We start from the raw sequence: 27,420 nt of genomic DNA, 5'->3' as shown, positions 1-27,420 counted from the left end.
GACAAAGAAAAGAACAGCTCAAACTGATGAGGAAATGGTAAAGTGAGAGGTTGAGGAGGAAAATGGTACAAGGAGCGGCGGTTCCCCACTAAACGGAAGTTTGGACCTTCGAACAGCTTTCCCGTTCTCCCCTCGCCTTAAGCTTGAAGTTTTGGAACTTTCACCCTCCGTTGCTTTCGCTTGATAATAGTATCCTATCCGAAAATGACCTCCAAAATTGATAAAACTATTGCTCGCCAGCAAGAAAAGTGAGACTTGACTCCTTCCTGCGCATCGAATTGGATTGGAATGCTGACAGCCCACTCTCTGCAGGATCGCGGCAGGTGCCTACTACGAAGCCCACCAACAACTCCGTGTTATCGCTGCTCGCTATATCAAAGCTTCTAACTGGGATGCCGCTGCAGAGATCTTAGCTGGCGGTTCAACTGCTCTGCTGAGAGCTGGAGCTCAGCAGGGTGCCTCGGCCAGTGGTGGAGACTTGGCAATCATGCTGGTGGTGGAGGTATACAACAAGGCGGAGTGGGAGATCTCAGGACGTGGTGATGATGCGGAGAGCTGGGCTCGAAAGAGTGAGTCATTTAATCCTCCAGTTCGAGTTTTGAAGACATGGCTGACTGGTTTTGGTGATAGAGCGCCTTATCGAGCTTCTGCGCGAGTTCCCGTCGGAAGAGCCTACACGAAAGCGGTTTATTCAGGAGATTATTGGATGGAGTGGGCGTCATGGGCCACTGGAGCGTGGGGACCCGGATCTGCACCATGCGGCGGGCTCAGTCTACGCAGAAGGTTGGTTTCTTTAATCTTCGTCCTGATCGTTTCTATCTAACCTAGCGCCTTGTAGATAACGAGCCGTACGAGGCCGAGAGACATCTGATCCTAGGAACATCGGAATCGGCGGAAACTCTGGCAAAGCTTGAATATGAGTGGTACACTCATGACGAACCGCACACCGCAGCCTTGTATGCGTCGCGCGCCGTCTTCCCATACCTCACGACAGGCAACCTCCGCAGTGCCAACAAGGCCTTGCTCATCTTCACCTCTCGGTTGTCAACATTGAACCCGTCTCTTGGTGTCCAAGATGTGAGCAGCGCCAGCTCCGACATTCGGGTGTATCCTGCCCTTCCATTACTCAACTTCCTGAGCATGCTGCTTCTGACCATTCAGCGGGGAAGTGCGGATCTATACCGTCAGCTTACCGCACACTATGCGGCACAGATTCGGGAGGTCGGGATTTGGGATGACACTCTGGCTCAGATTGGCGAGCAGTACTTTGCGATCAAGATCCCAAGACAGGGAAACCCCCTGCTTGACATGATGAGTGGTATGCTGTTTGGTGGTCAAGGTAACGCGGGCCCATCTCGGCCCGCTGCGAAGAAGGTTGAGGCGCCGCCGTCGAATATGGAGCTTGACTAGCGAGTCAAAGGGAAGAGTGCTCAAGGACTGATTTTCCACGCTTTGCATGTCCAAGTGGCCGTGTAATGAACAATGAAAGCACATGTATGTAGCGTAATTTTTATTGCATTGATCTTCTAGACTCGGGTCTCGAATTCCGGCTCAAACATCCAATTGTCATCGTCCAAGGAACTGGCCTTTTTGAGCAAGCTCTGATGAACAATATTAAGAATTTCTGTACATCTATTATAAAGTATTCATATGTAGGATAAAGGCATTTGCAACTTACCATCGGGCTCACCACTGGACTGTCTGTTGCGATGCCGAATCATCATCTCGACCAGTGCAGCCTCGAAACCTAAACATTTGTCAGTTTGTATCAGACAATATATCCAACAAGCGAACATACTCTCTTTCTCCCGCTCAACCTCAAATGACTCAAAACTGTTTTCGCCGGTCTCAAGCTCATCAAGTTCCTCCCCATTATCACCAGCAAGGTTGCTGCTCGGTAACGCAGGCATGTCAAGCTTGTAGCCTCCATTCCTATCGCGCACCACAATGTCCTTGTTTTCTGACAGCTTCATGTTTCGAGTAGAGGAGTCGGAGGCGGTTGGCTTCAGTCTGTTGGAGGGGCGGTTTGAGAGGCCATTATTCCCCGGAAGTACTGGCCCATTCTGAGGTCCTGTAGATGCAGGACGGCGGCTCAGATTCTGATGGAAGAGATTCCGGCGAACGGATGTCCCCATATTCATGATCGTGTGTCCAGAAAGAGCGGCGAGACTGTAGCTGGAATGCGTGGCTTGTTTGTTTTGAGGGTGATGTAACAGACACAGAACCGGAAAATTCAAAGATAAGGATAATAGGTAGGTTAATCGTGTCACAATGGGTCTGAATGAGGTGTAGAGAAAGAAAGAATATACTCAGCTGCAGATTGAGACTATGTCAGGTTAAAAATGAGGGAGTTGTAGAGTGAAAATGGGGTAGACACGGAAGACGTGCTGTTATGGAAAGTAGAACAGTTAACCGAGTAATATTCACGTACTAATTAATTGAATTTAATGAGACCAGTTATTTGTTATTTGTTATTAACAATCATACGTTCAATTTTCCAGATTCTTCCTTCACCTGTTTGTGACTCTCTTAAGCTCTCAAAGTGCTTAAGCCAAGAAACGCACAGGCCAGTAACGATAACGTTATCGCGTTAACGCGTGCACCTTTCGCGTTCAACTTTCCACCCCCACAAAGTACCCTACAAACTCGCCCAACATGGTTCAAGCTGAATCTTCCTTAAGTGCTGCACGCAATGGTGCTAAGGCCTCAACTGCAGGTGCTCCTGCGGACTACGAACTACCTTGGTAAGGACTCTATCCATTTTTCAGTTGGCCAGAGTCGCTGACTTTTCTACCAAAATTAAAGGGTCGAGAAGTATCGCCCTGTTTTCCTGGACGATATTGTTGGCAATACGGAGACAATTGAACGTTTAAAAATCATCGCCAAGGATGGTAACATGCCTCACGTTATCATTTCAGGCATGCCAGGAATTGGAAAGACAACCTCTGTGTTATGCCTAGCTCGACAATTGCTGGGAGACTCGTATAAGGAGGCCGTGCTGGAATTGAATGCAAGTGACGAGCGAGGTCAGTGATACCGTTGGAGTTATGAGCTTTGATTTTGAGTGCTAACGAACATATGCTTCAGGTATCGACGTAGTACGCAATCGGATCAAGGGTTTTGCCCAGAAGAAAGTCACCTTGCCTCCAGGCCGTCATAAGCTGGTCATCCTTGATGAAGCAGACAGGTAAATGCTCACATCCTTACGATCCAGGGCATTACTTTTTGACTAATAGCTTGTAGCATGACACCCGGCGCTCAACAAGCACTGCGACGTACGATGGAGATCTACTCGACCACAACTCGATTCGCCTTTGCCTGCAACCAATCGAATAAGATTATCGAGCCACTGCAATCTCGATGTGCTATCCTCCGTTATGCGCGATTGACCGACGCCCAAGTTGTCAAGCGACTGATGCAGATCTGCGAGGCGGAAAAGGTTGAACACTCCGAAGATGGTATTGCCGCTTTAGTATTCAGTGCAGAGGGCGATATGCGGCAAGCGATCAACAATCTGCAGAGTACATGGTCTGGATTCGGTTTTGTGAGCGGAGATAATGTGTTCCGTGTCGTCGATAGCCCTCACCCGGTCAAAGTTCAGGCCATGATCAAAGCCTGCTGGGAGGGCAAGGTGGATGCTGCCCTAGAAGGGTTAAATGAACTATGGTGAGTTGTTCCTTTTTTCCCCTCGCGTGCGGTGGAAACTTAAACAACGATTTATAGGACATTGGGATATTCCTCTCACGATATCATTAGCACCATGTTCCGAGTCACCAAGACCATTCCTACTCTTTCTGAGCATTCGAAGTTGGAGTTCATTCGCGAGATTGGGTTTACACACATGCGGATCCTAGACGGCGTGCAATCCCTGCTGCAGCTAAGCGGCTGTATCTCGAAGCTCTGCAAAATCAACATGAAACCCGAGCTCTTTGAAGCCCCTAAGGCTTGATCAAAACTTGATCAAAAAGCATTTGGATATTTCACAGCATAATTTATGGCGTTTGTGGTGTCAACTAGTTAATTTCATGGGAGATCGAGCGCTCGGCCTGCCCGGTTATGAATTACGCTTTCTTTTCGTTTGCGCAAGCATCCTTGTTATAGTAGTACTCAACAGTTACATAAACATTAGCTCATCCCTCATCTACAGATTACTCCCTATCAAACGCTTCACGCATTATGCTTCCAGATATTCTCAACAATATTGGCAGCCCCCAGCACCTTCTCTTCCTCCAGTTTCTTGCCGATGATTTGCAGGTTCACTGGATACCCGTCAACCTGATCCGCATCGTAAAGTTTCCAATTCCACTCATCCAATGCATTCCTTGGAATGTAGGGCTCTATCGGCAACTGATCTCGATCAGCCCTCACCTTGTCAACCGGCAATGTCAATGCTGGGTAGTCCAGGAAGTTCCAGATCTTGGTATATCCCACCCATCGAAACTTCCGGTGGGGAATACTGGTGTGTGGTAACGTCGGACTGAGCAGGATATCGACAGATTTGCCAGATGAGGACCGGATGGTGTTCCATTTGTCAAGGTATTTCTTTTGAGCAGCGAATTTCCGCTTGTTCAATTGCCAATACTCATATACGGAAATTGGTTGACCACGGTTGACAAGAGCCTCCACATGGGGAATGAATGGTTCACCAGCAGCTTTGACATCTCGACGAATGTCTTCTCCTCCATCGGCGGTATAATAGAGATCCATCAACTCGATACATGCTGCGTGATCCGATGTATCCCACGCTAGAACCTCGTGGCCCGCGGACTCCAATCTGGCCGCAAGTTCTCCTAAAGCCCGGGCAATTGGCGGGTGAACTTTGACAACACCGTCATCCATGATCAAACCAATGACCATCGGGCGAGTCTGGATCTCATGGAATGCAGCTTCATTCCAAGGTAGGGGGGTGCATCGAGGGTCCAAGTCCCAGGGCCGGGCGTTCACTACGAGCCGGGTGATATAGCTGAGAGATTGGAGATCCCGAGTCATTGGCCCTACGGCAGATGGGACATGTTCTTGGCCTTCTGTCGACACTGGTACGCCCTCATAGGGAAATCGGCTACTCTGTACATGTTTCAGCGGTCGGCTTGGCTGGTTGTTCAGTCCATCCATACTTACTGATGGTTTCAGGCCATACAGACCAGCTACACATTGAGGAATTCGCACGCTCCCTCCAATGTCCGTACCAAAGCCCAACAAAGACCCATGCAAGACTAAAAGAGAGGCTTCACCGCCAGTAGAGCCACCTGGGGAGAAGGCAGGGTTCCGAGGATTTGTGGTCAGTCCCCAAAGAGGGTTTTCAGTCTCCGCCCACTGGAATATTTATGGATCGATTAGAATCGTACCAGGACGTAAGGGTGTATATAGGGATATTAACCATGATACTCTGGGGCAAGTTGGTTTTAGCAATGACAATTGCACCCATGTTCTTCAACATCTGAACCAGGACCGCGTCTTGCTGTGCTGGATCGAATGATCGGCCCACATAGCCTAACGATGTGTCGAATCCTTTGATATTGAATTGGTCTTTCACCGTGAAGGGAACTCCATGCAGAGGACCCTTGATCTTATTTGTTGCCTGGAACTCTTCATCCAGTTCCTTGGCCTGTTTCAATGCATCCTTGAACACCACCTCGGTGAGACAGTTGGTCTATTATTTGTCAACACAGTTCAAAAACAGACAGCTAATTCATGCTAACCAATTGGTGTGCCACTACAGCTCTGTGAAGGTAATCAGTTGGAGTAGGGATTGACGAGGTGCATGCTAGGTTCTCACCGTTGTATGTATGCATGGACAACGTCCACGGCAGAAAAGTCCCGTTTTTGAATTTTTTCCATCAACACTTCAACACAATCAATATCAGTGATCGCTTGAATTTCCTCATTCACACGACTTCTTTCATGAACATTGTCAACTCGAGGTTCTTGCTCTACATCCACGAGATACGGAGTCAATAGCTTATCTCTGATCGCCCGTTTCTGGGAGACAATCTGTTCCCATACCGATTGAATGGCCATCACGGTGATTCTTAACTCAACAAAACCCCCAGGTCTCACGCAGATCCTCTTTATATGTCACAACGACAATTGGCTCGGCAAGATGACCGTGACTCCGTTATCGATGGCCAAGGCTAAGTGGGGACGGGAAAAGCGGAGTGCAGGCTAATCGAATAGCTGCATTTCGAGTAATCGGAGACTCCGACAATTTTTTTGGAGGTCTGATGAAGTTGGAGTCATTGGGGTCATGATTCCCCTCAATTTCGTCCTTTTTGATAGCACTTGAATAGACTATTAACTAATCTAGCTCACTGCATGGGCCGTTTACGGTAACTTTGTCAAGCGGGGAACGATTCCCAACCTGAATGTGGGTCGCGGATCCTCAACCTCGACCCATTCAGAACCACCAACCAGCCTTTCTCCCCCCATTATCTCCAAGCTTGATGGAGCGACCGAGGCATCCTGGCTATGGAATCCACGACGGGATCTCCGAGCTCTGGTGCACCTGGTGCGATTCGCACGCGCAATAAACCTCTCACTAACATCACCAAACGGGCTTGCGACCAATGCAAGTTCCGCAAGATCAAGGTAAATGGAATATCGACCTGAGCCCCTCTACTGCGCAGGGGGTAACGGGCGCTAACCTGCCACAGTGCAGCTTGTCTCAACCCTGCAAGGCTTGCCAGTCTATGGGATTTGATTGCACATTCCTACAACCACAAAAGAAGCGCGGGCCAACCGGACAGTGAGTCTTGATTTTTCGATGTTCGCATCGCCGCAAGTGGTCTGACCAACGTTTCAAGTCGCGTGTCACAAATCCGACAGCAACAAACTCATCTCGCCCCGAATACACCCCAAGACAACCAAATTGGTAAACCCGATGCCTTTCAATATCATGTTCCAGCTACATCGGTAGATCCTAGCCAACCCATTTCTTTGCCGGGATCGTCCTGGACGACCCCCGATGTCCCGATACCGGTGAATGGTGCCACAGGCCTAGTGCCATCACCGGTGGTGGACGCTTGGGGGTCCGAGAACACATCATTGGATTCTCATGGCAGTAGCGTGGTAGGCTGGAATGACCAGCAAGATGTGGAATACTGGCTACCAGATAATCTGGGCGCGCAGGTACCCGTCTTTGAATTCCCTGGAAGCAATATCTATCTCAAGCCATCCCTGCCATCGATTATCCAGCCAGTATCTGATGTCCCAGCGATGAACATGCACCCGCATGAACACCAGAATATTTATTCTCCAGCGGTTGGATCCGTAGGGTCATTACCCTCCGACAACCACGAGGGAGGAGACTTCTGGCCGGCCTCCATCAACGAAGCGAACATGATTCCTTGGATTGATGTATACTTTGACCGGTTGCATCCCACTGTTCCCGTGTTAAGTCGGGCTTCTTTATTCACGCGTATGATGTCCCAAGAGCATCGCAAAAACTCTCAGTTCGGAGCAATGACCCTTTCTCTGTGCGCATTTTCACTCACCCAGCCAATTGAAATCAACGAGCGCCCGACTTCGTCTCGCGCCACCCAAGCGCGTCTGATGATGCACGAGGCGACTAAGATGCGAAGCTGTTCCGACTTTGGTGAACATCCCACTATCGAGGCCGTTTTGACAAGTTTTTTCCTCTTTGGCTGTCTATTTGGGAGCAACCAGCATAATGCGGCTTGGCTTCGGATGCGAGAGGCCTTGGATCTTGCCTCCACACTGGGTTTGAATGACCCCAATTCATATCGCGATCTTCCTGGTGAAGAGAAAGGCCAACGTCTAAGAACTTATCTTGTGTTGTCCATTACAGAAAGGTAATCTTAGTTCTCGGACCGAAGCGGATCATTTGTGCTAATTGCATCGCAGAGCGTATGCCCTTCAAAAACTCCATCCAGTGACATTTTCGGGGAAACCTGGATTCAGCATGCGTTCTGTGCACGAATTCCTACATAATGCCACCCATAGTCTTGTCTCCGGTATTATCGTCCACAACGAGAAAGACGCTGAAGGTATGATGGGTCTTGCAAGAATGATGGAATTGTTCGATGCCATCGACGAAGATTTCATTCATTGCTGGAATCGACGGTGCGAAATCAATACCGGCTTTTGCCAAAAGTTCACCGAAACCAAGGCATTATCTATGCATGAAAGCCTTGCGAGAGTCAGCCAAGCTGAGAGATACAAAGGATATGATTGGTTCGAGCGCGCAAAAGGCAATGATAATGACAGCAATGCTCTTCTGGCGATTGGCCTGCGAGAGACACAAGCCGCAGATATTTTCATTACGCAGAAATGGATTCATAATCGTGTGTGGCTTCTCTGTCTGAATCACGGCCTCCTCAGAGCGAATCCGGAGCGACCCGAAATGAGCTTCAGCTACTCAGTCACCATCGCAGAATCGGCACTTCAAACATGTCGATCATTGAGACTAAGCTCAATGGAAGCTCATGGCATCGGCCTGGTATGTATCAATGGTCCTTTTCAAAACGTGGAGACCCCTTACTAATGATATTTAGACCGAGAAATTGTACGATATCGCTGTTGGGGCTACTGACATCCTTTGTAATATCAGCCCTCCCTATGGTACAGGAATGACTCCCCTGGGAGCCTTTCCTGAATCAATCTCCCCAACCACAACACCGCAGTCTTTGGCAGAAGACTTCCTACTTCTCATGAGAAGCTTCCGGGGTGGGAATCATCCGTTCTTGGAGAAGTACCAAGCCCATTTACATTCGCTGCACATTCCCACGGGCAAGGCTTCAGGCTGGGCACAGCATTGATGCTTGAGACCTTTCAAAAAATCTTTCTATCTTGTGTAAATAGGCAAGGATTTGTAGACATGTTACGATAAAGGTTGAGTTTCTGATATTATTCTGTATCATCGAAAAAACCAGTTTCCAAGACCATGATACCACAGTATAAAAGGCTAATTCACCCCCAGCCCATCCCATAAATCAGCTTCCATAAGTATAGCAGAAGATTCACCGGCTCGGTCGTCAGCTGGTTCTGCAAAGAACTTGACACCGAAACATCGGTCTGAATGATGATAGATTCGGGTTGTGATAGCTGTCCTTCCGTTGACGAACACCTCTAAAACATTGTGGTCAAAGAACACATGAACACTTAGAGGTTCCTCGGTCTCTTCTTGACCATCCAGGTAAGTAAATAATGTGTGTGGAGCTGATTCCTGCCCATGATTAATTTCCCGGTCAACCCAGGGTCGGTCAATAGTAAAGGTTTCACTATTACAGTCCCAGGCAAGCGTTGTGCATTGTTCAAAATCTACATAACGTTAGTTATTTGTTACAATCAAAGGAGATTTCACCTACCAGTGCTGTGTGCAATCTCGACCCCCACTCGTCTACATGACTGGCCAACTAAAAACTTGGCCTGTAACTCCCATCTATTGCTGCTCAACGATAAGCAGTTTCCAGAGTCCGAAGCAGCTCGAGTGGTCAAGGCTGAAGTCGCAAGATGGCCCTTTATGGCTTTGTGTCGAAGACGAGAAATTCGCGAGTCTGGGCTGATTCCCAGTGTATGAATGGTAAACCCGCTTCCCGAAGACTTAACCATCTCAATTGATGTGATTGACTCCAGTGGCGAGCAGCGTGCTTTTGCGACATTATGAAGGGTGAAGAGTTTCGTCACTCGAGGCAATGAGATCAAGCCGCTCCATCCCTGACGATGACGGGGACCGTCAGGAAGGTCCTCTTCAGTCACCCAGCCAAAAACAATGCGTTGGGACGTCTCAGGATCCCAGAACGAATTGGCCGCGTATAAGCAACCGTGATCAAAGAAACCGGCACAGCCATATTTTGTGAGCGCATCGGCATTCGCATTGTTTGATGACTTGACAGACATCCACATAAGACCTCTTGGGTCTCGTCTATGGCGAGCTTGCCCGGAATCTTGATTTGTTATTTCCGGACGCAAGCAACCTTCAACGCCCATGACGACAAAGTCACGGGACTCATCGGAGTCATTTGTCAATGTCATTAAATTGGCGACCTCCCAATTAACTCCAAAATCACCTGACCATCGTGAGGGACGGAAGTTGAGACCGACATTGACCAAGGAGCCGACATACTTCCACTGCCGGAGATCATCAGGTTGGACAGTATAGACAAAAACGGCGGGATTTTTAGCCTTGATACCACCTGAAATGAACCCGTACAGACCAGGATCTTGCTGTCTCGCCCAAGTGGTAAGATATGGATCTCTCCATCCCGTGACTGGAATGTTTTCAGGAGGTCCCGGAAGAATGGGATTACAGTCCTGGCGTTCCCATGTCTTCCCGCCGTTGGTTGAGACGGCCAGACTCAAAGACTCGCATCCCGTGGCATACGGCAGCGAGTAATGAATGGGAAGACGACTGACTGACGTGTAGAGGACCGTCAAAGTCCCAGGGTCACCGTGGATATTGGTTGCCTGGAAACAGCCAGTAAAAATACCACATTTATCATATTTCGCTGATGGTACTAAAGCCGGAGTTGAGAATGTTTCCCACGAAACAAGATCGGTTGAAGTAGCGTGGCCCCAGGACATGTTGCCCCAGTCATTGCCATATGGGTTCCATTGAAAGAATACATGGTAGAGACCTGTGGCAGGGTCATATCCAAGACCACATGGATCATTTGACCAGCCACTTGGGGCGCTCAGATGATAAGATGGCTTCGACGATACCCTTCGGGTCTGCTGCTCGTGGTATTGCAAAGGCGATGACAACTGCTTCTCTCGAAGGAGTTGAGCGGCCTCTAGTGAGCTTAGAAGAGTAGCCATAATGAGCGACTTCTGTGTTGAGGAAATGGTGCAAGGTCGAGCCTTAAGTAACTGATATCATTAGATGCAATTAATTTCTCGAGCTCCACATGGAAGACTACTCGGAGAAATGCGTGAATCACCAACAAAATGATAAATAAGGTAGATTTGACTATGTAACTACCGTCTCCGTGGAGTTTTTCCCATTCCGGAACTTGTTCGGGGATGTGCTCGGGCATCCAAACGGACGAACGGGTTATCGTCGGCGAAACTTCAAAATAGGCGAGCTGAGCCCATGATCGGCAATCGGGAGATGGGGCTTTTTAATTGCGGATCCCTCCCCGCTATTCATGCATATTTACCTAAGTATACTCTTTGAAGTCAAAATATTGTTGAAATGGTATCATTCTCGTCGCTGAGTAGAATTTGTTGCTGTCACTATCACGGTTCAATGCTGAACTGGGAAACCTCGGCGAAACTCCCTGAGTAACCTCCCCAAGGCTCTAAAACCTGGGAAAAAAAGAAAAACATGGGGAAAAAACCATCTCAACATCTGTGGGGAGATCTTCTCTGACATAACCCGGAACGTCTGGATATGTACCTTAATCCACCGTGAAGGAGTCTGTGGCATCGAGATTGTCAAGATTCGCACCAATCACTTTCTCACACAGGATTGATATGTCTAAGAAGCATGAGATAATTTCAGCCGAGATGGAGCATATCAATCACTCCAAACATCAGAAAGGTGCAACCAATACACTTCTGGTTGTGTGTTGTATAGTATTTGGTTCCGCATCATTCATGTTTGGTTATGACGATAAAGTCATCTCGCCTATCATCGCATTGCCAGCATTTGTGAGTCCGGCATCATCATCAGAGTCCAGACAAACACAAAACATTGAGGCTAATCCTTCTTCCAGATTGAAAAGTTCCAAGGCAATGATCTTGCTCTGTCGGCTCGCAATCAAAACTTGGTGATCTCTGTCCCCTTGGTAGGTGATGTGATTGGAAGTCTTTTTGCGCCACCTTTGACCTTTCACTTGGGACGGAAATGGCCATTGGTGGCTGCATATACCATTTCACTAGGCGGTAGCCTACTTCAAGTCTTTGCTCCAAATCTTGGGGCCTTTGTAGCTGGACGAGCTGTGAATGGGATCGCGATTGGCATTGCCATTGCCACCGCCCCTCTGTATCTCTCCGAGGTAAGAACTTGCCTCAAAATGTGATATATAAAAATGCGAAATCAGCTCTAACTCTCGCAGGTGGTCCCCGCCTCTATCCGAGGAAGATGCGTTAGTTCCATCAACATTTTCAACCTTACAGCAGGGGTGATCGGCACTATTGTGGTCTGGGCCACCCAGAAAGTCGGCGGTCATTTATCCTACCAGATCCCACTTGCTATACAGTGTGTCATTCCCATTATTTTGGTACTTTTGACCCTTCCACTTCCCGAAAGCCCGGAATGGCTTGTATCAAAGGGAAATATAGAACAAGCTCGTTATAATCTACGAAAACTGCGTGGATTTAGCGATGAGCAGGTAGAAAACGAGATCCGACTCATGGAGCTATGCGAAAAGACCACCCGGGAGATTCGATCCGATGTCAAATTCTGGGATATCTTCCGCCGAGACCACCTCCGACGAACTCTGGTGGCAGGGTCTTTCTTTTCTCTGAATCAGATCTCTGGAATCATTCTGTCCACAACATACGCAACCGTCTTTCTCACACAGATCGGTGCCTCCAATGCATTCAGATTGACGATTATTGCATCCTGCTGTACACTGGCCGGGACCCTTGCAGCCCCACTGGTTATTGATCGTGCCGGTCGACGTCCCACGGCATTTGTCGGCATGAGTCTTTTGTTCATGATTGATGTCATTGCCGGTGGCCTTGCCTTTGACACCAGGAATAAGAATTCCACCGTTACAATTGCCGCCTTGTCATTCATCTTCAACTTTTTCTGGGCATCATCCTTTTACTCCTTATCCAATGTGATGCCTTCCGAGATGGCTACTACTAAGCTCCGCCACTACGTCATGTCCTACACGATTGCCTGTCAGGGGATCACTGCTGTGATCACCACCCTCGTTGTCCCACAGCTTACATCTGCCGATGCGGCGAATCTTGGAGCCAAGACATATCTCATCTTTGCCGGATGCATGGCAGCCATCATCGTCTTTACGTACTTCCTAATGCCGGAGACAAGAGGCCGTACCTTTGCGGAAATCGATGAGATGTATGCTGCCAAGGTTCCAGCGTGGAAATGGCGATCATACCAGACTACAATAGAAGCGAGAACTGGATACAGTGAGAAGAGGACAAACACTGCAAACATGATAGCAGTGGCACGTGATGATAACAGTGCCGATGTCGGCCTTGAACATCTAAACTCACCGGGTGAGTTCATGTAATAACTGAAGAGAGGGATAGAACTGGTTTCCACATATTGCATTACTGTTTGGTTTAAATATCTATTTATGTGCCTGGGTAAATACTCTGTGATTCAAGGTTGTATCTTGTTATCTACTCCGTACTACTTATGGTATAAATGTACTCGGAGATCCACCCCGCTATGAGCTCATGTCCGTATATAGAGATGATCTTTGTACAGCTCGAGATACGACATAGCGAACATGAAAAGTGATAAAGCTCGGATATCTTGATATGAATTACCAACACGTATATTTTCCAATTGTTCCAATGTAAGAAAGAGTCAATTCCCCGAAACTATGTATGAGCTTCCAAGCATACCCCACCATTGCCACCCAAATGTATAAAAAAGAACTGCAATAGCCAGAACAAATGATTTGAGAAGATTATAGAAATTCAACCACAGAGGTGGAAGAATAAAAAAAGACTTTAGCCACATCCATTAATAAGTCTAAACTAATTCAAAGACTGAAGGTTGAATAATGACTCCGACCTTTGATGACTCTTAAGGTTGATCCACCTGGTCCACTCATCTTTTTTTCCTCTCCCGTTTCCTTTCCTAATACCATCCCACTCGCAAATTCAATCATAAAATGCCTTCCCGACAAGAAGTCTCCTACTTTGGAGCTGGTCCAGCTCCCCTACCCACCTCTGTTGTCGAAGCTGGCGCACAGGCATTTGTCAACTTCAACGATTGCGGACTTGGTCTCGGTGAGATCTCCCACCGTTCTTCCGCCGCCAACAAAATCCTCGATGACGCCAAAGCCAACCTCACTACCCTTCTTGATATCCCGGATAACTATGAGGTTCTCTTCATGCAGGCTGGTGGCAGTGGCGAATTCAGCGCCGTCGTCCAAAACCTTGTCCCTGTCTGGATTGAGCGCCGCCGTCGCCGCGCCGAAGCCGAAGTTTTGAAGGCCAACCCCGGCGCCGAGAAGTCACAGGTGGATGAATTGGTGTTCCAGAGACTGCAGAAGGAGGTCGATGAGGAATTGAAGCTGGATTACCTGGTCACGGGCTCTTGGTCACTCAAGGCCTCGCAGGAAGCCGCCAGACTGGTGGGCTCCAAGTACGTTAATGTTGCTCTGGATGCCCGGAAGGCCAACGGTGGAAAGTTCGGTAAAATCCCCGCTGAAGAGACCTGGTCGTTGACCCCCACCAAGCGGGAAAGCGGAAAGGGCTCGGCGTTTGTCTACTTCTGTGACAACGAGACTGTGGATGGAGTGGAATTCCAGGAATTCCCCAAGTCATTGGAGGCCCAGGGCCAGGATGAAGAAGATGAGCGTCTGGTTGTTGCCGATATGAGCTCCAACTTTATCAGCCGAAAGGTTGACGTTAGCAAATATGCCGTGATTTTCGTAAGTACCCCTCAAAATGTAGTAGACATGACCAGCTTTACTGACCAATTCTACAGGGTGGTGCGCAGAAGAATATTGGTGTCACTGGCATCACTATCGCCATTGTCCGCAAGGATCTGCTCCCTCCTCACACTGCCACCCCTCCCCCTGCTCTCTTGCACCGCTTGAACATCGGTGGCCTTCCCGGCCCTGTCGTGCTGGACTACGCAACTATCGCCAAGAACAACTCTCTCTACAATACTCTTCCCATCTTCAACCTCTGGATCGCCGGTAAGGTGATGTCCGACCTGGTGGGTATTTTTGGCGCTCAAAAGGTCAGCGGACAAGAAAAGGTCGCCGATCAGAAGGCACAGCTCATCTATGAAGCTCTGGACAAGTACCCGCAAGTGTACCAGGTTGTTCCTGACAAGAGCGTCCGCAGCCGAATGAACATCTGCTTCCGCGTTCACAGCGGAGATGATGCCAAGGAGAAGGAGTTCCTGGCCGGTGCCGAGAAGCGTCTTCTCCAGGGCCTGAAGGGCCACCGCAGTGTTGGTGGTATGCGTGCCAGCAACTATAATGCCGTTCCTCTTGAGAACGTGCAGAAGCTCGCCAAGTACCTTGAAGATTTCGCCACAGGCAACTAGATTTTGGAGCCATTTTTTTATTGACGTAACGGATTCAACCTGAGCATTCAAAGCGGAAAAGCAGGTTATTGGAGTGAGACACCCAGGTGCCAGGGAAAAGCATTTCACTATTCAACATAACTCCCCATATATGGTATATGCCTTTATGCCAGAAACAAAACATAATGATACAGATGACCGACAGGTGCTCATAGCTTCCATACGGCCCAGTCCTTTAGATCGAGCTCTTTAATCACCCCCTGAACTGGACCCTGAAGTTCCTGTCCTTGAGCCCAAACCTTGGGGCCTGCCATATAGCTGATGAATCCCTCGGGGCCGGATACCAAGATCAGCTTCTTCTGCGAGTCATCTGATGGGCCACTAGATTGCACAACTTCGGAGATGTCGTTTCCCCTGATAAACCGGTTTTCCTCATCTAGGTAATAGTCGACTTTCACTTGACCAGGGTACTGTGATTTGAGAGCTTCCAGCTCTTTCACGACGAGAGACTTCGTCTTCTCAGGAACCGCCTCGTGATCAGGGGTCATAGTCTTGGAACCAAACCATGGAAACCAGGATCTGCGAGAGGGTAGAGTCCTGGGGGTGTCACTCACACCTCCAAGGCAATCCTCCTTCAATCGACTAGCCCACAGAATGTGTATCTTCGGCCGAGATTCAACATTCCTGCGACTCAGAAGCGAGTATCCAGCCTGTAAAGCGGGTGCAATTCCAGTTCCCCCCGCAATGAAGACGATCTCCTGCGTCTCTTCCGGGATAACACACTCGATTTGTGGCCCTCGCATCTCAATATCTGCCCCTATACTCAGGCTGTGCAGGTAACGGGAGACCTCTCCGAACGGATCCTTCCGTATAAAGAACTGCAAATACCCTTCATTTTCCTCGTCCACCGTCAATGTCGTTGCAGAGGTCGGAGGAAGAGGCGTGTAATCGCGGCCGATTTGTAATTGGGGTTGCTTGAACATCACACTCCATACTCCAATGCGCCACGCATTTTCGTAGACGTCGTAGTTGCTGCCGCTGGGGTATCGTGGTCGGAGAGTGAACAGGCTGCTAGTGGCCGAGACCGGTTCTCTGGAGACGAGGCTGTATTTGGTGAAGGTATCCTCATTCAGGGTCGTGGACCCAGGGCTTTGTGATCGAACATAGGCGCCAGCGCCTGCTGCCGTGGCTGTCACGAAGAGGACCCCCAACCAGCGGTTTTTCCGAGAAGCGGAGGCGGAGGAGGATATGGAGGCAGTCGAGGTAGAAGCATATCGCCGAGGTCGACCTGTATATTGAAGAGCTCTGCAGTAGCAGCGCTGAGAGGGGATTAAGGACTTCATTGGTGGTTTAGATCAAAGGGAAAAGCGCGGGGGAATTTTATTTGGCGCATAGGGAGATCCCGATTGGGCAGATCGTTTCCCCATTTCAATCATTGAACTTGGACCCCTTGGCAATTCCAAACTCTCTCAACTCCTCTCAACTTCTTCAATTCTTTGACTCTCCACCTCTCCAACTCTACTCCACTCTCCTCTCCTCTCCTTTCAATCACTCTCTGTAGGTTACTTTGTGGGGGGATATGGAGAGAGTTGTCGGTTTCTGACCAATCTACTTGAATCGCGCTCGGCCAACAATCTACCAAGGAGAGATAGAGTAGGAGAGACGGACAAAGATAGAGGATGTCAAATACATACGCCCACGAGTCCAGAAATGGCAATCTCGCCGCTCCACGAGATTCACTCGAACTTGCTTCCCTCGCCTCGTCTTCCCCCGAATCCATAGACGGTTCCTCACGATCATCGTCCCCCGGAATCTCGTCTTCGCGCAAGCTCTCACTCGATGATGAGGATCCTCTGGCAGGCCCTGCAGGAGATGATTATCTCGAGCCAGGCCATCAACGAGGTCTCCGGTCGTATTCAATTTCCTCCGCATTCGATTTCGGTGGCAACCTCTTCCCGCTCTCGCAAACACAAGGTGGCTATGCTCCGTTAGGCGCCCCGTCGCTGGATCGTCAGGGCCAGGATGGATCATTAGAGCGTAATAAGACATTGACCTATTTGAATGGGTTGTCACTTATCATTGGTCTGATCATTGGCTCGGGGATCTTCTCGTCCCCGAGTCAAGTCAACGCCAACGCTGGGTCTCCGGGCGCCTCGCTTATTGTTTGGACTGTGGCGGGCCTGCTCGCCTGGACGGGAGCTGCCAGCTATGCGGAGCTAGGAGGCGCAATTCCACTGAACGGCGGAGCTCAGGTTTATCTGTCTAAGATCTTTGGAGATTTGATAGGCTTCCTCTTCACCTGGTGTGCGGTTTTGGTCCTGAAACCGGGGTCGGCAGCGATCATTGCCATTATCTTTGGAGAATATGTCGTGCGAGCATTTGTAGGTGCCGATATGGTCATGGAAAATCCGTGGATCAACAAAGGTGTTGCGCTTGGAGGATTGATGCTTGTGACCCTGTTCAACTGCATCTCGACTAAAATTGCCACTCGCATCGGTGATCTGCTCATGTTCTTCAAGTTTATCGCTCTACTATTTGTGACCGTGACTGGAATTGTGGTCGCTATCACGGGCTTTTCCGCCAAGGGAGATGCCAATGAGGAATGGAAGACTCACGGCTGGTTCGAGGGCACCAACAATGAGATCTCGGATTTTGCCGTGGCGCTGTATGCGGGTCTGTGGGCCTTTGATGGCTGGGACAATGTAAGATACCTTTTCATTCCAAAGTGACTCTGCTAACCTAATGAGGCAGACCAACTATGTGACTGGCGAATTCAAGAACCCGAATCGCGATCTGCCCCGGGTGATTCATACGGCCATGCCATTGGTCATTCTATCCTATCTGATGGCCAATGTCGCATATTTCCTTGTCCTTCCACATGACACCATTGAAGCCAGCAATACCGTCGCGGTCCAGTTTGGCAGTAAAGTGTTTGGTCCCGTCGGCGGCCTCGTGCTGGCGCTCGTCGTGTCAGCCAGTTGTTTCGGAGCCCTGAATGCAACGACCTTTACCAGTGGTCGATTAGTTTATGCCGCCGGGAAGGAAGGCTACCTTCCCTCGATCTTTGGCCGCCTTGGATTCTCCAGTTCATCCCAGGGACCTCCCGCCGGTGGCCGTCTTCGCAGCCGCTCCTGGGCTCGCCGGTCGATTTCCCGTATCCTAGGAGACGATGCCCGACTTGGCTTCACCCCAATCAATGCTATGGCCTTTAACGCGGCTTTGACTGGCATATACATTGCTGTGGGCGAATTTGGTACTCTGGTAACATTTTACGGAGTTGCCGGCTATACCTTTTATTTCCTGACGGTATTGGGTCTGATCGTCTTGCGCATTCGGGAACCGCATCTAGAGCGCCCCTATCGCACCTGGATCACCACACCCCTTATTTTTTGCTGTGTCAGTCTCTTCCTCCTCAGTCGTGCCGTCATTGCCGAACCTCTTCAAACTCTCATTGTAGTGGGATTCATTATCACTGGTATCCCCGTCTACTATTGGCGTATCTACCAACGTGATGGCCAGAGTGGGATTTCGGGATGGAAATTTTGGACTTGGCGCTCCTGATAAATGTTTTGATCTGCTCTTACGATATTTTGATACCCCATGCATATACATCCGGGTGTATGGTGAAAGACGTGGATTGCTGTATTTGTCTCATTTCTTTTTAAATTCCTGGACACCTGCACAGCCTGTGAATGGCACACGACGTGATGACGGTTCTGAGAATCTTCTTGCTTGTTTTATTAGTTCCATCCTGGTCAGAAACTAGGCTCATAGATCCCCAATATAATCATTAATCTGGACACAAGTTTCAAGACATGAAAGAACAGATCCGGATCAATCGTGACTTAGGCAGCCAGCTCCGTCCAATCAGGATCCGCTAGATCACCAAGTTACACTGGAAATTCCATTCATCTCCCCTGTTGACTAGGTTAGGCGCCTAACGTCACTACGACATTCCCATTCAAGAGGTGCAGTATGTTGTGACTCCTTGGAAATTGAGCTATGATTGGAACTAGTCATGAAGGTTCCAAAGTCATAATTACTCAGTTCTGACCAACCCGTACTCGTCTAGAATACTTCCCGGTCCGTGTGACATGGTTCACTTCCCGCTTTAGGTTGTAAACTATCTAAACACGTGGAACTAAACATAGAATAACGTGGGAACACGTGGAAAAGAAGCGGCCCCCAATGTATGATTAGATGAATATGAATCATCACATTGAATTACGGCCCCCAGGGCACCCAGCTTCAAGTTCATAATTGCTTAAATCCTGCAGGGGCACAACGTGGGAAAGTATCTTATTTGTTATTTATAGTTTGCGGCTGTAGTTTATACTGCGATGATATCGTTTTTCCCCCGATATCTAGAGCTCATCATCCTATTCTTAGTTCTTTCCTACGCTAGTTGAACTTCCCGCCCCGATGATTGATTAGCAAGTCTTTTAACGATCCATTTGATAAGCTCTTGAGAATTATGTTTGGTCCCATCAGCCGAGCCATGTTTCATGTTTCAAAGCCAAGGGGTTTCATCAGCTGATATCCCCTTCACAATCTCACTGAATAGCATCATAATTTTGAAAAGGCCCCGATCGACTAAGATAGGGTCATCATTATGGAATTTTAGCGCTTCATCGAATGATCTCTGTACCAAATACTTATTCTTTTTTTATACGTCTGACTTCTTCACCTGAGATTATGGATTTGGATCCTCCACTTGTGAGTACTTTCTACCTACACTAATCTGACCCGGGTGTTCCCTTCCACCCTTTACAAAGGAAAATCAGAACCAAACCAAAGAAGCCTCGTGAGACTCAGTCGGGCCTGAGTCAGACATTTTTTATCAGGGGTTCGTCTAGAACATTGCCCAAATGGGGGTTCATGTTGTCGAATGAGAAAGTTGGTAGAATATTCTGGATGCCTGAATGATCCATACTTAGTCAAGGCAGACGGGGGATTACAAGTATAAAGTAACGCTGGGACCCGGTTGAGCTATGATCTCTACTTAATTCACACGAGCATCAAGCATCAAGCATCAGGCATCGAGAACTGGCTTCTTACCTCTTTGAATCTTGACTTCATCCGAACTATACTTCTATCTCCTCCACCAACATCGGCATCAACATTCAAATATCCTCAACACCGCTGACCCTACCTCAACCAGACTCGCTTCAAACACATACTCAAACCCAAACTCAACAATGGGTCGTGGTGGATACAACTCGCCTGCTGGCAAGACCGATGAGACACCCGCGGTGCCGTCCAAATGAACATCTCAAAGAACGAAACGGATATCGCAACTCAAAACACGGTCACACGCAAATGACTCATTGAGTCGACCTACGCTTGGAAATTACCTCATCAACCAGGATCTCTGGTCGACCCAAAATCATCAGTGATTAGCCTGTCAAGAGACAGGTCCATGCTCGGAACGATGGGCATCTTCCTTGTCTTGTCCGGTTGGCGGGCATGCGATACGAAGGGGTGTACAACAATAGAGATATCATGTTAGAGACAGAAGGGCAACCTTGATCGGTCTGGAATGGAATGAAATCGGGGAATTAGTATTGTATTATATATGGATTTGCAGGGTTAGAATGCTATAGAGTCATGGAAATGTTTCGTTAAAACCAAATCCAAATCCAAATCTTGAGTGACCAGTACCTTGTGTAGAATCAAGCATCCTTGCCTACCGATGTAGGAAAGGGCTTAACTATCGAGCCATGTCAAGGAGACAATTCAGGAAAATGTATGCGGACCTCGAGAAATATATACATCTAGCAGTCAGTGCTCTGAAGGTTATAGACTGGAGCCACAGGAATAATATGCGGACTATCGAACACGAGATGCGATTCGATGGGAATGTCTATCAGTCATGACCATGCCACATGTTCATGACCAGTAGAGCGTCAAAGAGGTTGAAAAAGAAGAATTATTTACAAAGAGAAAGCCCACAGGTCCACAAGAGGCATATGAAGATGCCTTCGACCGAACCGGAAATAAAAGATAAACAAAATGACACATGAGAAAACATGGAAAAGAAAAGACAATGGTATCATGACACCATGCTTGGCTCATCACAGGCAAGAGAAAGGAATTGTGGCGGAAGGAGTGGGTAAGGGTATTATACAGTCGAGGGTGTGAGTAGGTTTTGATGCAATGTATGAGGGTGAGAGGGAGGATAAAGGAAAAGATTCTGAGACGGCATGATGGAGAATCTATCAAACATTAGATTATGGGGTGATAATGAGAGTCTTTTAATCCGATAATTCAATCGGGTGGTCAAAAGAACTGGGGGGTTCGGGTGATGAGGGTTCATGCTGTTCAGAGATCACAATAGAAGGGGGCTCAGCGGGTGGGCTTGGTAAGAGATCCTCGGTGCCGACGGAATCGGCTTGCGAGGGTGATGAAGGTTCTTGTACTGTTGATAGACCGCCATCTGCACTGTCTTTGCTTCCAGTTGTAGCTCCGTTGCGTCGTCGCATACGACGATTGCGCCGCTCCTCGTCGGCACTTTCTCTTCGTCGCCGTTGGCGTTCGCCACTGGCATCAGAGTTACTTCTGAGGCCCATGAGCAGGCTAGCTGCACGGTCTGCAACATCTTCGCCTTCGGAAATTTGGGCCTCCTTGGCGCCCTCTTCTCCCTCGGGGACCGAAGGACTCAACAGACCGTTATCATCATTCTTGGATTCACCATCGGCGGGCTGATCCACAGCCGCGTCTCCTTCGGCGGCACCAGATGCCTCGGGCGGATGTTGGCCAGAAGCCACACGGACCTGGTGGCGTTCCTTGAGACGAGCACGGCGACGGCGATCGCGCTGATCTTTGGCCTGAGGTGCAGCGGCACGTAACTTCTCTAGCAACGAGTCCATTGCACCACTTGTGGCAGGCGAATTCGGTATTTCGGCAGAAGCAGCACCATTGGCAAGATTGACATTGATTCGCTTGCGAGCAAGAGAAGCTTCAGTACGCTTCCGAGATTCTTCAAGACCTATGTTCTTTTCTCGCGATTTCTTCCATTCAAGCAAGAATGAAGCCAATTTAGCGAAAAAGTCTCGTCGGGCATTTTCGTCAGTGTTGTCTTCACCGTAGAACACCATGATATCATCATAGGACTTGACCATTTCGTCTAAATAAAGCTGCATTTGCTCGGCCTTGCGACGAGCGTCCTTCATGCTTCGCTGAACGACCTGGCTGACGCGGTCCTGGGGATGGAACTTCTTCGGGTCACTCAGATTGCCCGCGTCCAAGCTGGATTGAACGTTTTTGATGTTGCTGATGTACTTCTTGGCATCGGTGCATAGTTGATCGACGCTGACTTTCTGAAGGCTGACCACACCATTAATTTCCTCATAGAAACTCTCCCACTCTGGGTATTGGTTGCGCACGATGCGCTCGACCAGGTCGGCGAAAGTAGTCTCATTCTTGTCATCCTTGACCATACCTAAGCGGGCAAGTGAACTGAGCTTGAAACCCTGGGCCTGTTTGTTGGCGTCGTTCATGAAATTTCCGATGTCCAAAATGAGACCAAGAACGTTCATCAGAGCGACAGAATCACGCAAAGACTCGCTGGCAGTGACAACATCCTGCAGCTTAGTCGAGATGTCTTCATACTCGTGCTCAAAGGACCGAGTCATCGCAAGGGCCCGCATTCTCGCCTTCCAGTAGTGGTTCAACTCAAAGGAGGTGGCCAGATAAATTTGATCCTCGCGGGTGAGCTCGGCGGGGTCTTGCTCACGCTCAGAACTGGTAGCACCCGGGACCGTCCAGTCCCTACTATACGGTGCCATCAACTTTGAAACGTTCTCTGGGATATTGCACATCTCTTCTCGTTGCAGGAAATCCATGACGACCATGTTATCCAGCATTTCTCGGTCACAGTGAATGATCATGCGAACCACCTCCTCGGGAGGAAATTGCGAAAACTTCGAAAGAGCGATCTGGAAATTCTTAGACAGGTCATTGGAAATGATCTGCTTCTTCTCATTGCGTTTTTTGGCTGCAGTGCTGGCTCCGAAAATCTTGGTTTCCTTCGCCATGAACAGTCGTTCAACTTCGTCCAATACACCTTTCTTGGCAAGATCGGTGTATTTCGATTCTTTATCCTCGGCTGTTGGGGCATGACCGGCCCAGACTGTCACTTGGGGAGTGTCAACCTTGTCCCAATGCAAGGCCTTGAGCTTCTTCTTAGGACGAATAAACGGCAAATGAGTGGTACCAGGAACAGAGTCTCCAGCCATGTAGTTGGGTCTCCAGCCAGCACCCAGGGGAGCACTGGGGGGGGGGAGGAGGGGAGGAGCGAAGCCTTTTGCCCCAGGAACCGGGGGAGGCGGTGGTGGACCAAAACCAGCGCCACCTGGAGGAGGGGGAGGAGCGAAGCCATTTGCCCCGGGGGCCGGAGGAGGCGGTGGAGGACCAACACCAGCGCCCCCTGGAGGAGGGGGAGGAGGCGGTCCACGAATAATCCCTCCCGGAGGAGGCGGAGGGGGAGCGACAGAGATGCCCCCTGGAGGGGGAGGAGGAGGGACTCCGATATTGGCACCGCCGGGGGGAGGAGGCGGCGGCGGCGGAGGAACGGGAATTCCCGTTGAACCACCTGGCGGCGGCGGTGGCGGCGGCACAACAATGCCTCCTGGTGGCGGAGGTGGCGGAGGAGGAGGAATTGCCAGCTTTGCACCACCGGGGGGAGGCGGGGGCGGAGGCATTGCCAGTTTGTCTGACTCTGCCTTGACCTCGGACCTGGGTGCTTCTGTTGGGGTGATATCTCCGGCAGCGGCATCCTCTGCAGTGATATCTGCAGTACCTGTTGCCTTTGGACCTTCATCATACTTGGGCACCTTGAGAGCTAGCTCGCCTAATAGCCCATTTGCCTGTACAGGATTCAAACGTCGCTGGAAGCCCATCATACCATAAGACTGGCCTGGCGCTGCTTCGTCACCCTCTGCAATAGTCGGCACTGCACCATCTGGGAACTGGTCCATCTCGGGCACATGGCTTCGTTTGCGGTAGACAGATCCAAAGGAACTGGAGTCCATAGTGCGACGGGTTTGCTCAGCGAACTCCTCACTATTATCTCTATGGTCGTCCATCTGCTCACGTAGCTCACGCAATCGGTCTGATGGACCATTTTCAAATTGACCCCAAACCTTGCCCTCCAGTTTGAACTGGGTCTTGGTTCTCTCCAGCTGGCGCTCTAGACGCTCCATGAGACGCTCTCGATCCATGATTCCGGGCATTTGCGATGGATCACCTTCCCCGGTCTGGTTAAGCTTCCGAGCATTTGACGCAGCGATGTCTTGGGCATCCCGGAGCATCAGATAAAGCTCTCGGGTCTCCAATTCGTTACGTTGCAGTTCTTGGGCACGCAGCCGCTGCACCTCACCCACTTCGGCCTTCATTGTCTCGTTTTGTCGAGTTTGGAGCTCAATAATGCCGGCCTGCTCCTCAATCTGCTTCTGAAGTTTCTTGACGAGACCGTCCGCACCGAGCTCTACCTGGGCTTTCATCTCATCACGCTCGGCGATGGCTGCCTCCGCGATTTGACGAGCCTCTAGGGATTCATCATATACTCGCCTTGCCTCGGCATCTGTATGGAGTCGATCCAAAAGGCTTTGCACAGTGAAATTTAAACCTTGACGCAAGTCGAGGTCGGGAAGCCTGCGGTCCATAGCAACGTAGCTCATCATGGCATCTACGAGCTGGAACATGCGTAAGCCCTCTTCCCCGGAGTTTTCCCGGATCAGAAGCATATGCTGCATAGCCGACAAGAAGTAGTCATGAGATCGAGTACCATTGATCTTTGTGGCGATGGCATCCGCAATCTGAAGAGGGTCACTCATGTCCTTGACCTCGCCCTCAACACTGTCCTTCATGCTGCTGCCCTCCCGTTGGAGCAAATCTTCATAATCGATAGCCTCATTGTCACGGAAGCGTTCGATCTGCTTGTCAATTGCCTCATATTGGAAACCTTCCATCTTTGTCAAAAGACGAACGATTCCACATGAGGTAAATTGGGCACGAATGTGGCATCGCAATTGCAGGTCATTCTCAGCGCCATCAACTAGCATGTTGATGAGCATCATTGTCGAGACAGCATACTCCATCAGGAGGTTTTCCATGCCAATGCCTCCACTGCGGTACTCCTCGCTAGCGCCGACCAAACTTCCCATTTTACCACGACCATCGATGGTGACCTCCACGATTCGCATCCAGGCATCGAAGCGACCAGTTTCGTTGTGGTCGTGTTTGACCTTATCCATGGCCTGAATAACCTTCTGGTGACCCTCTCCATCGGCCCAGTGGGACAGGAACGTGAGGACTTCGCTGACAAGCTTCCGAGTGTTGAGACGGGGAGATGACAAAGAGCTAACAAGGGCAGTAAGAACACCCTGGTGCACAAGCGCATCATCTGCACCATATTTGTTGTTCATGAGACCTTTCAAACATTTGGCGATATCATATTCTCGGTCAAGATCCTTGTCCCCAGTTGGGGGAGCGGGGACTGGACCGGAAGTCTTTCGTCGATTGATTTTTTGTAGAACATTTGTCAAAGCCACTTGACCCTGGGCTTCCACGAACGTTTTAACCCAGCTGATGGGTTGGGTCCGCAGACTGACACTCAAACTGGCTAGCTGCTTGGAAGTAATTGAGTCGTCCATCACTTTCTTCACGTACCATTCAGGGCTTCCTTCTTCGTCGGCACGCTCTAAAAGACCGGATAATCCATCATGACCGTGGGTTTGACGGGCGTTTTGTCGCCTCTTTTGTTCTCCTTGCAGCTCCGTCAATCGATCCTGGTGGACTAGGGTCCATTTCTTCGAGGCAGGATACGACAGCATTTGCCGTTTAGCCTGTTCAGGAAGATTCTGCCAGCCTCGTTTGTTCATCAGTTCCAGGAATAGCTGATCCACTATACGATCGTCTCTTGGTCGAGTTAGATATTGATCAGGTGGCCGGGGCACGGCTGCAGGAATATTTTGCGAGGCAGATTGTGCATTGGACAATCGACCAGCACTTCCGCTAGGGAAAAGTGTACTGCGATCACTTGAATGTGACGTGGTGAGGGTGCGACCAGACCCATCAGAGGTAGAGAAGTAGTTGGAGCCGCGGGTATTAGAAGAGTGAGAAGAATATAAGCTGGCCTGGTCGAGTGATGTCCGAGAATTTGACGAGGAATCGATGGATGAGTTATGACCCATGCCGTTATTGGCACTCGCACTCGAGCTTCCCGGCCGTCCCCATTGTTGGTATCTGGTCCCACGATCGCCGGATGTACTACTTGTCATCGTCGTGTTTGACGCATGTGGAGGCGGACGAGGGCCGGAGGGATGCGACGCGGAGCCATTTGGCGCAGAAGTAGAGGTCCACACGGGATATTGATGGTAGTCGCCGCCGGTACTGCCGATGTGGTTGGGGGAGGGTTCCTGGCGGGACTCTGGTCGGGCCATGTTGTCGATGGGGATGGGCGTTCTGGTATCGGAGGGAAGACTTTCGAAGGGGATAGTAGTAATGACACCGGCAGTAGGCGCGAGGCTGCTGGGATCGATATCATGGGTCATGTCGACAGACTGAATTGAAGAGCGCTTTGAATAGCGGGACGAGCGAGAGCCGGCGGTGCTGCCCGGCGGGGCGAGACTGTCGTAGGAACCCCCATACCCATCGTAACGATCATCCGGTGCCTTGTCTTTGTACAGTTTCCTCCCAAAAAAGCTTTTTCCGGCCGAGGTCTGCCTGGACTTGTCGGCATTCGCGGGCATGTTGGTGGGAGTGTGAAATGGCAGAGCACATCAAGGGCGCCCCTCGCACAATCCAGAGAACACGCGTAGTTGGTTCAAGTCGAATATCTTGAGTCGTCGCGAGGGCGGGTCGCCAAAGATCCGGGGAGCGAAGACGAGAACATTCACGATTTGAGGTGGTTTCTGTTTTTGTCCCTCCCTTCCTCTGTTAGTATACCCGCTTTGGTTTGTTATGGAGCCCGCACCGATATGGACTGAAAAAGAAGCAACTTTGGGGTAGGGTAGGGTGTATCTCACTGATGAAGAGTTGAAAGGGGAGAGGGGAAACCGAAACTTGCAGGTATGCACCAGGCGAGTCCAGGGTCGATCAAAGCACGGGCACCTTTAAATTGCAGATTAGGGGATTCATCTCATTAGGCATTAGGGGGCTTTAGTTCCACGCTTAGTCACCTGTCACTTCGGACAAACTCTCCGACCGGATGTCACGTGTAATCATGTGATGAGCTGTGGGGAAAGTCTGTTTTCTGTTCTTTATCGCTTTTC

General features: G+C 49.7%; 11 protein-coding genes across 11 annotated transcripts; 6 read left to right on the top strand and 5 right to left on the bottom strand.

Moving 5' to 3' along the window:
* Positions 1–204: 204 nt before the first annotated feature.
* On the top strand, positions 205–1,410 carry N7520_009237 (protein GET4; the record flags this gene model as incomplete). Its single annotated transcript, XM_057143171.1, has 4 exons — positions 205–248; positions 313–569; positions 631–783; positions 839–1,410. 4 exons carry the CDS (start codon positions 205–207, stop codon positions 1,408–1,410), a joined length of 1,026 nt encoding a protein of 341 aa, XP_056992459.1.
* A 116-nt stretch (positions 1,411–1,526) lies between these two features.
* Positions 1,527–2,141, bottom strand: N7520_009236 (uncharacterized protein; the record flags this gene model as incomplete). Its single annotated transcript, XM_057143170.1, has 3 exons — positions 1,527–1,624; positions 1,679–1,747; positions 1,799–2,141. The coding sequence occupies 3 exons, from the start codon at positions 2,139–2,141 to the stop codon at positions 1,527–1,529; spliced, it is 510 nt and encodes a 169-aa protein (XP_056992458.1).
* A 514-nt stretch (positions 2,142–2,655) lies between these two features.
* On the top strand, positions 2,656–3,949 carry N7520_009235 (replication factor C subunit 4; the record flags this gene model as incomplete). Its single annotated transcript, XM_057143169.1, has 5 exons — positions 2,656–2,744; positions 2,806–3,026; positions 3,088–3,187; positions 3,244–3,666; positions 3,724–3,949. The coding sequence occupies 5 exons, from the start codon at positions 2,656–2,658 to the stop codon at positions 3,947–3,949; spliced, it is 1,059 nt and encodes a 352-aa protein (XP_056992457.1).
* A 218-nt stretch (positions 3,950–4,167) lies between these two features.
* N7520_009234 (Amidase) lies at positions 4,168–6,018 on the bottom strand (the record flags this gene model as incomplete). Its single annotated transcript, XM_057143168.1, has 5 exons — positions 4,168–5,064; positions 5,119–5,313; positions 5,378–5,650; positions 5,700–5,721; positions 5,777–6,018. 5 exons carry the CDS (start codon positions 6,016–6,018, stop codon positions 4,168–4,170), a joined length of 1,629 nt encoding a protein of 542 aa, XP_056992456.1.
* Positions 6,019–6,465: 447 nt separating this feature from the next.
* On the top strand, positions 6,466–8,774 carry N7520_009233 (CeGAL family transcription factor; the record flags this gene model as incomplete). The annotated part of the gene is made up of 5 exons (XM_057143167.1): positions 6,466–6,585; positions 6,651–6,742; positions 6,801–7,808; positions 7,861–8,455; positions 8,511–8,774. 5 exons carry the CDS (start codon positions 6,466–6,468, stop codon positions 8,772–8,774), a joined length of 2,079 nt encoding a protein of 692 aa, XP_056992455.1.
* Positions 8,775–8,920: 146 nt separating this feature from the next.
* On the bottom strand, positions 8,921–10,773 carry N7520_009232 (glycoside hydrolase family 32 protein; the record flags this gene model as incomplete). Its single annotated transcript, XM_057143166.1, has 2 exons — positions 8,921–9,276; positions 9,324–10,773. 2 exons carry the CDS (start codon positions 10,771–10,773, stop codon positions 8,921–8,923), a joined length of 1,806 nt encoding a protein of 601 aa, XP_056992454.1.
* A 657-nt stretch (positions 10,774–11,430) lies between these two features.
* On the top strand, positions 11,431–13,163 carry N7520_009231 (uncharacterized protein; the record flags this gene model as incomplete). Its single annotated transcript, XM_057143165.1, has 3 exons — positions 11,431–11,607; positions 11,673–11,954; positions 12,015–13,163. 3 exons carry the CDS (start codon positions 11,431–11,433, stop codon positions 13,161–13,163), a joined length of 1,608 nt encoding a protein of 535 aa, XP_056992453.1.
* Positions 13,164–13,775: 612 nt separating this feature from the next.
* On the top strand, positions 13,776–15,166 carry N7520_009230 (O-phospho-L-serine:2-oxoglutarate transaminase; the record flags this gene model as incomplete). Its single annotated transcript, XM_057143164.1, has 2 exons — positions 13,776–14,540; positions 14,597–15,166. The coding sequence occupies 2 exons, from the start codon at positions 13,776–13,778 to the stop codon at positions 15,164–15,166; spliced, it is 1,335 nt and encodes a 444-aa protein (XP_056992452.1).
* A 188-nt stretch (positions 15,167–15,354) lies between these two features.
* Positions 15,355–16,488, bottom strand: N7520_009229 (cytochrome b5 reductase family protein; the record flags this gene model as incomplete). Its single annotated transcript, XM_057143163.1, has 1 exon — positions 15,355–16,488. The coding sequence occupies one exon, from the start codon at positions 16,486–16,488 to the stop codon at positions 15,355–15,357; it is 1,134 nt and encodes a 377-aa protein (XP_056992451.1).
* A 336-nt stretch (positions 16,489–16,824) lies between these two features.
* On the top strand, positions 16,825–18,706 carry N7520_009228 (putative amino acid transporter; the record flags this gene model as incomplete). Its single annotated transcript, XM_057143162.1, has 2 exons — positions 16,825–17,847; positions 17,897–18,706. 2 exons carry the CDS (start codon positions 16,825–16,827, stop codon positions 18,704–18,706), a joined length of 1,833 nt encoding a protein of 610 aa, XP_056992450.1.
* Positions 18,707–21,399: 2,693 nt separating this feature from the next.
* Positions 21,400–26,898, bottom strand: N7520_009227 (formin sepA; the record flags this gene model as incomplete). Its single annotated transcript, XM_057143161.1, has 1 exon — positions 21,400–26,898. One exon carries the CDS (start codon positions 26,896–26,898, stop codon positions 21,400–21,402), a length of 5,499 nt encoding a protein of 1,832 aa, XP_056992449.1.
* Between the last annotated feature and the right edge of the window lie 522 nt (positions 26,899–27,420).

Source organism: Penicillium odoratum (assembly GCF_028828045.1).
Source record: "Penicillium odoratum strain IBT 22623 chromosome Unknown utg000006l_segment0_segment0, whole genome shotgun sequence".
NCBI lineage: Eukaryota > Fungi > Ascomycota > Eurotiomycetes > Eurotiales > Aspergillaceae > Penicillium > Penicillium odoratum.
This window is presented reverse-complemented; position numbering and strand designations above follow the sequence as displayed.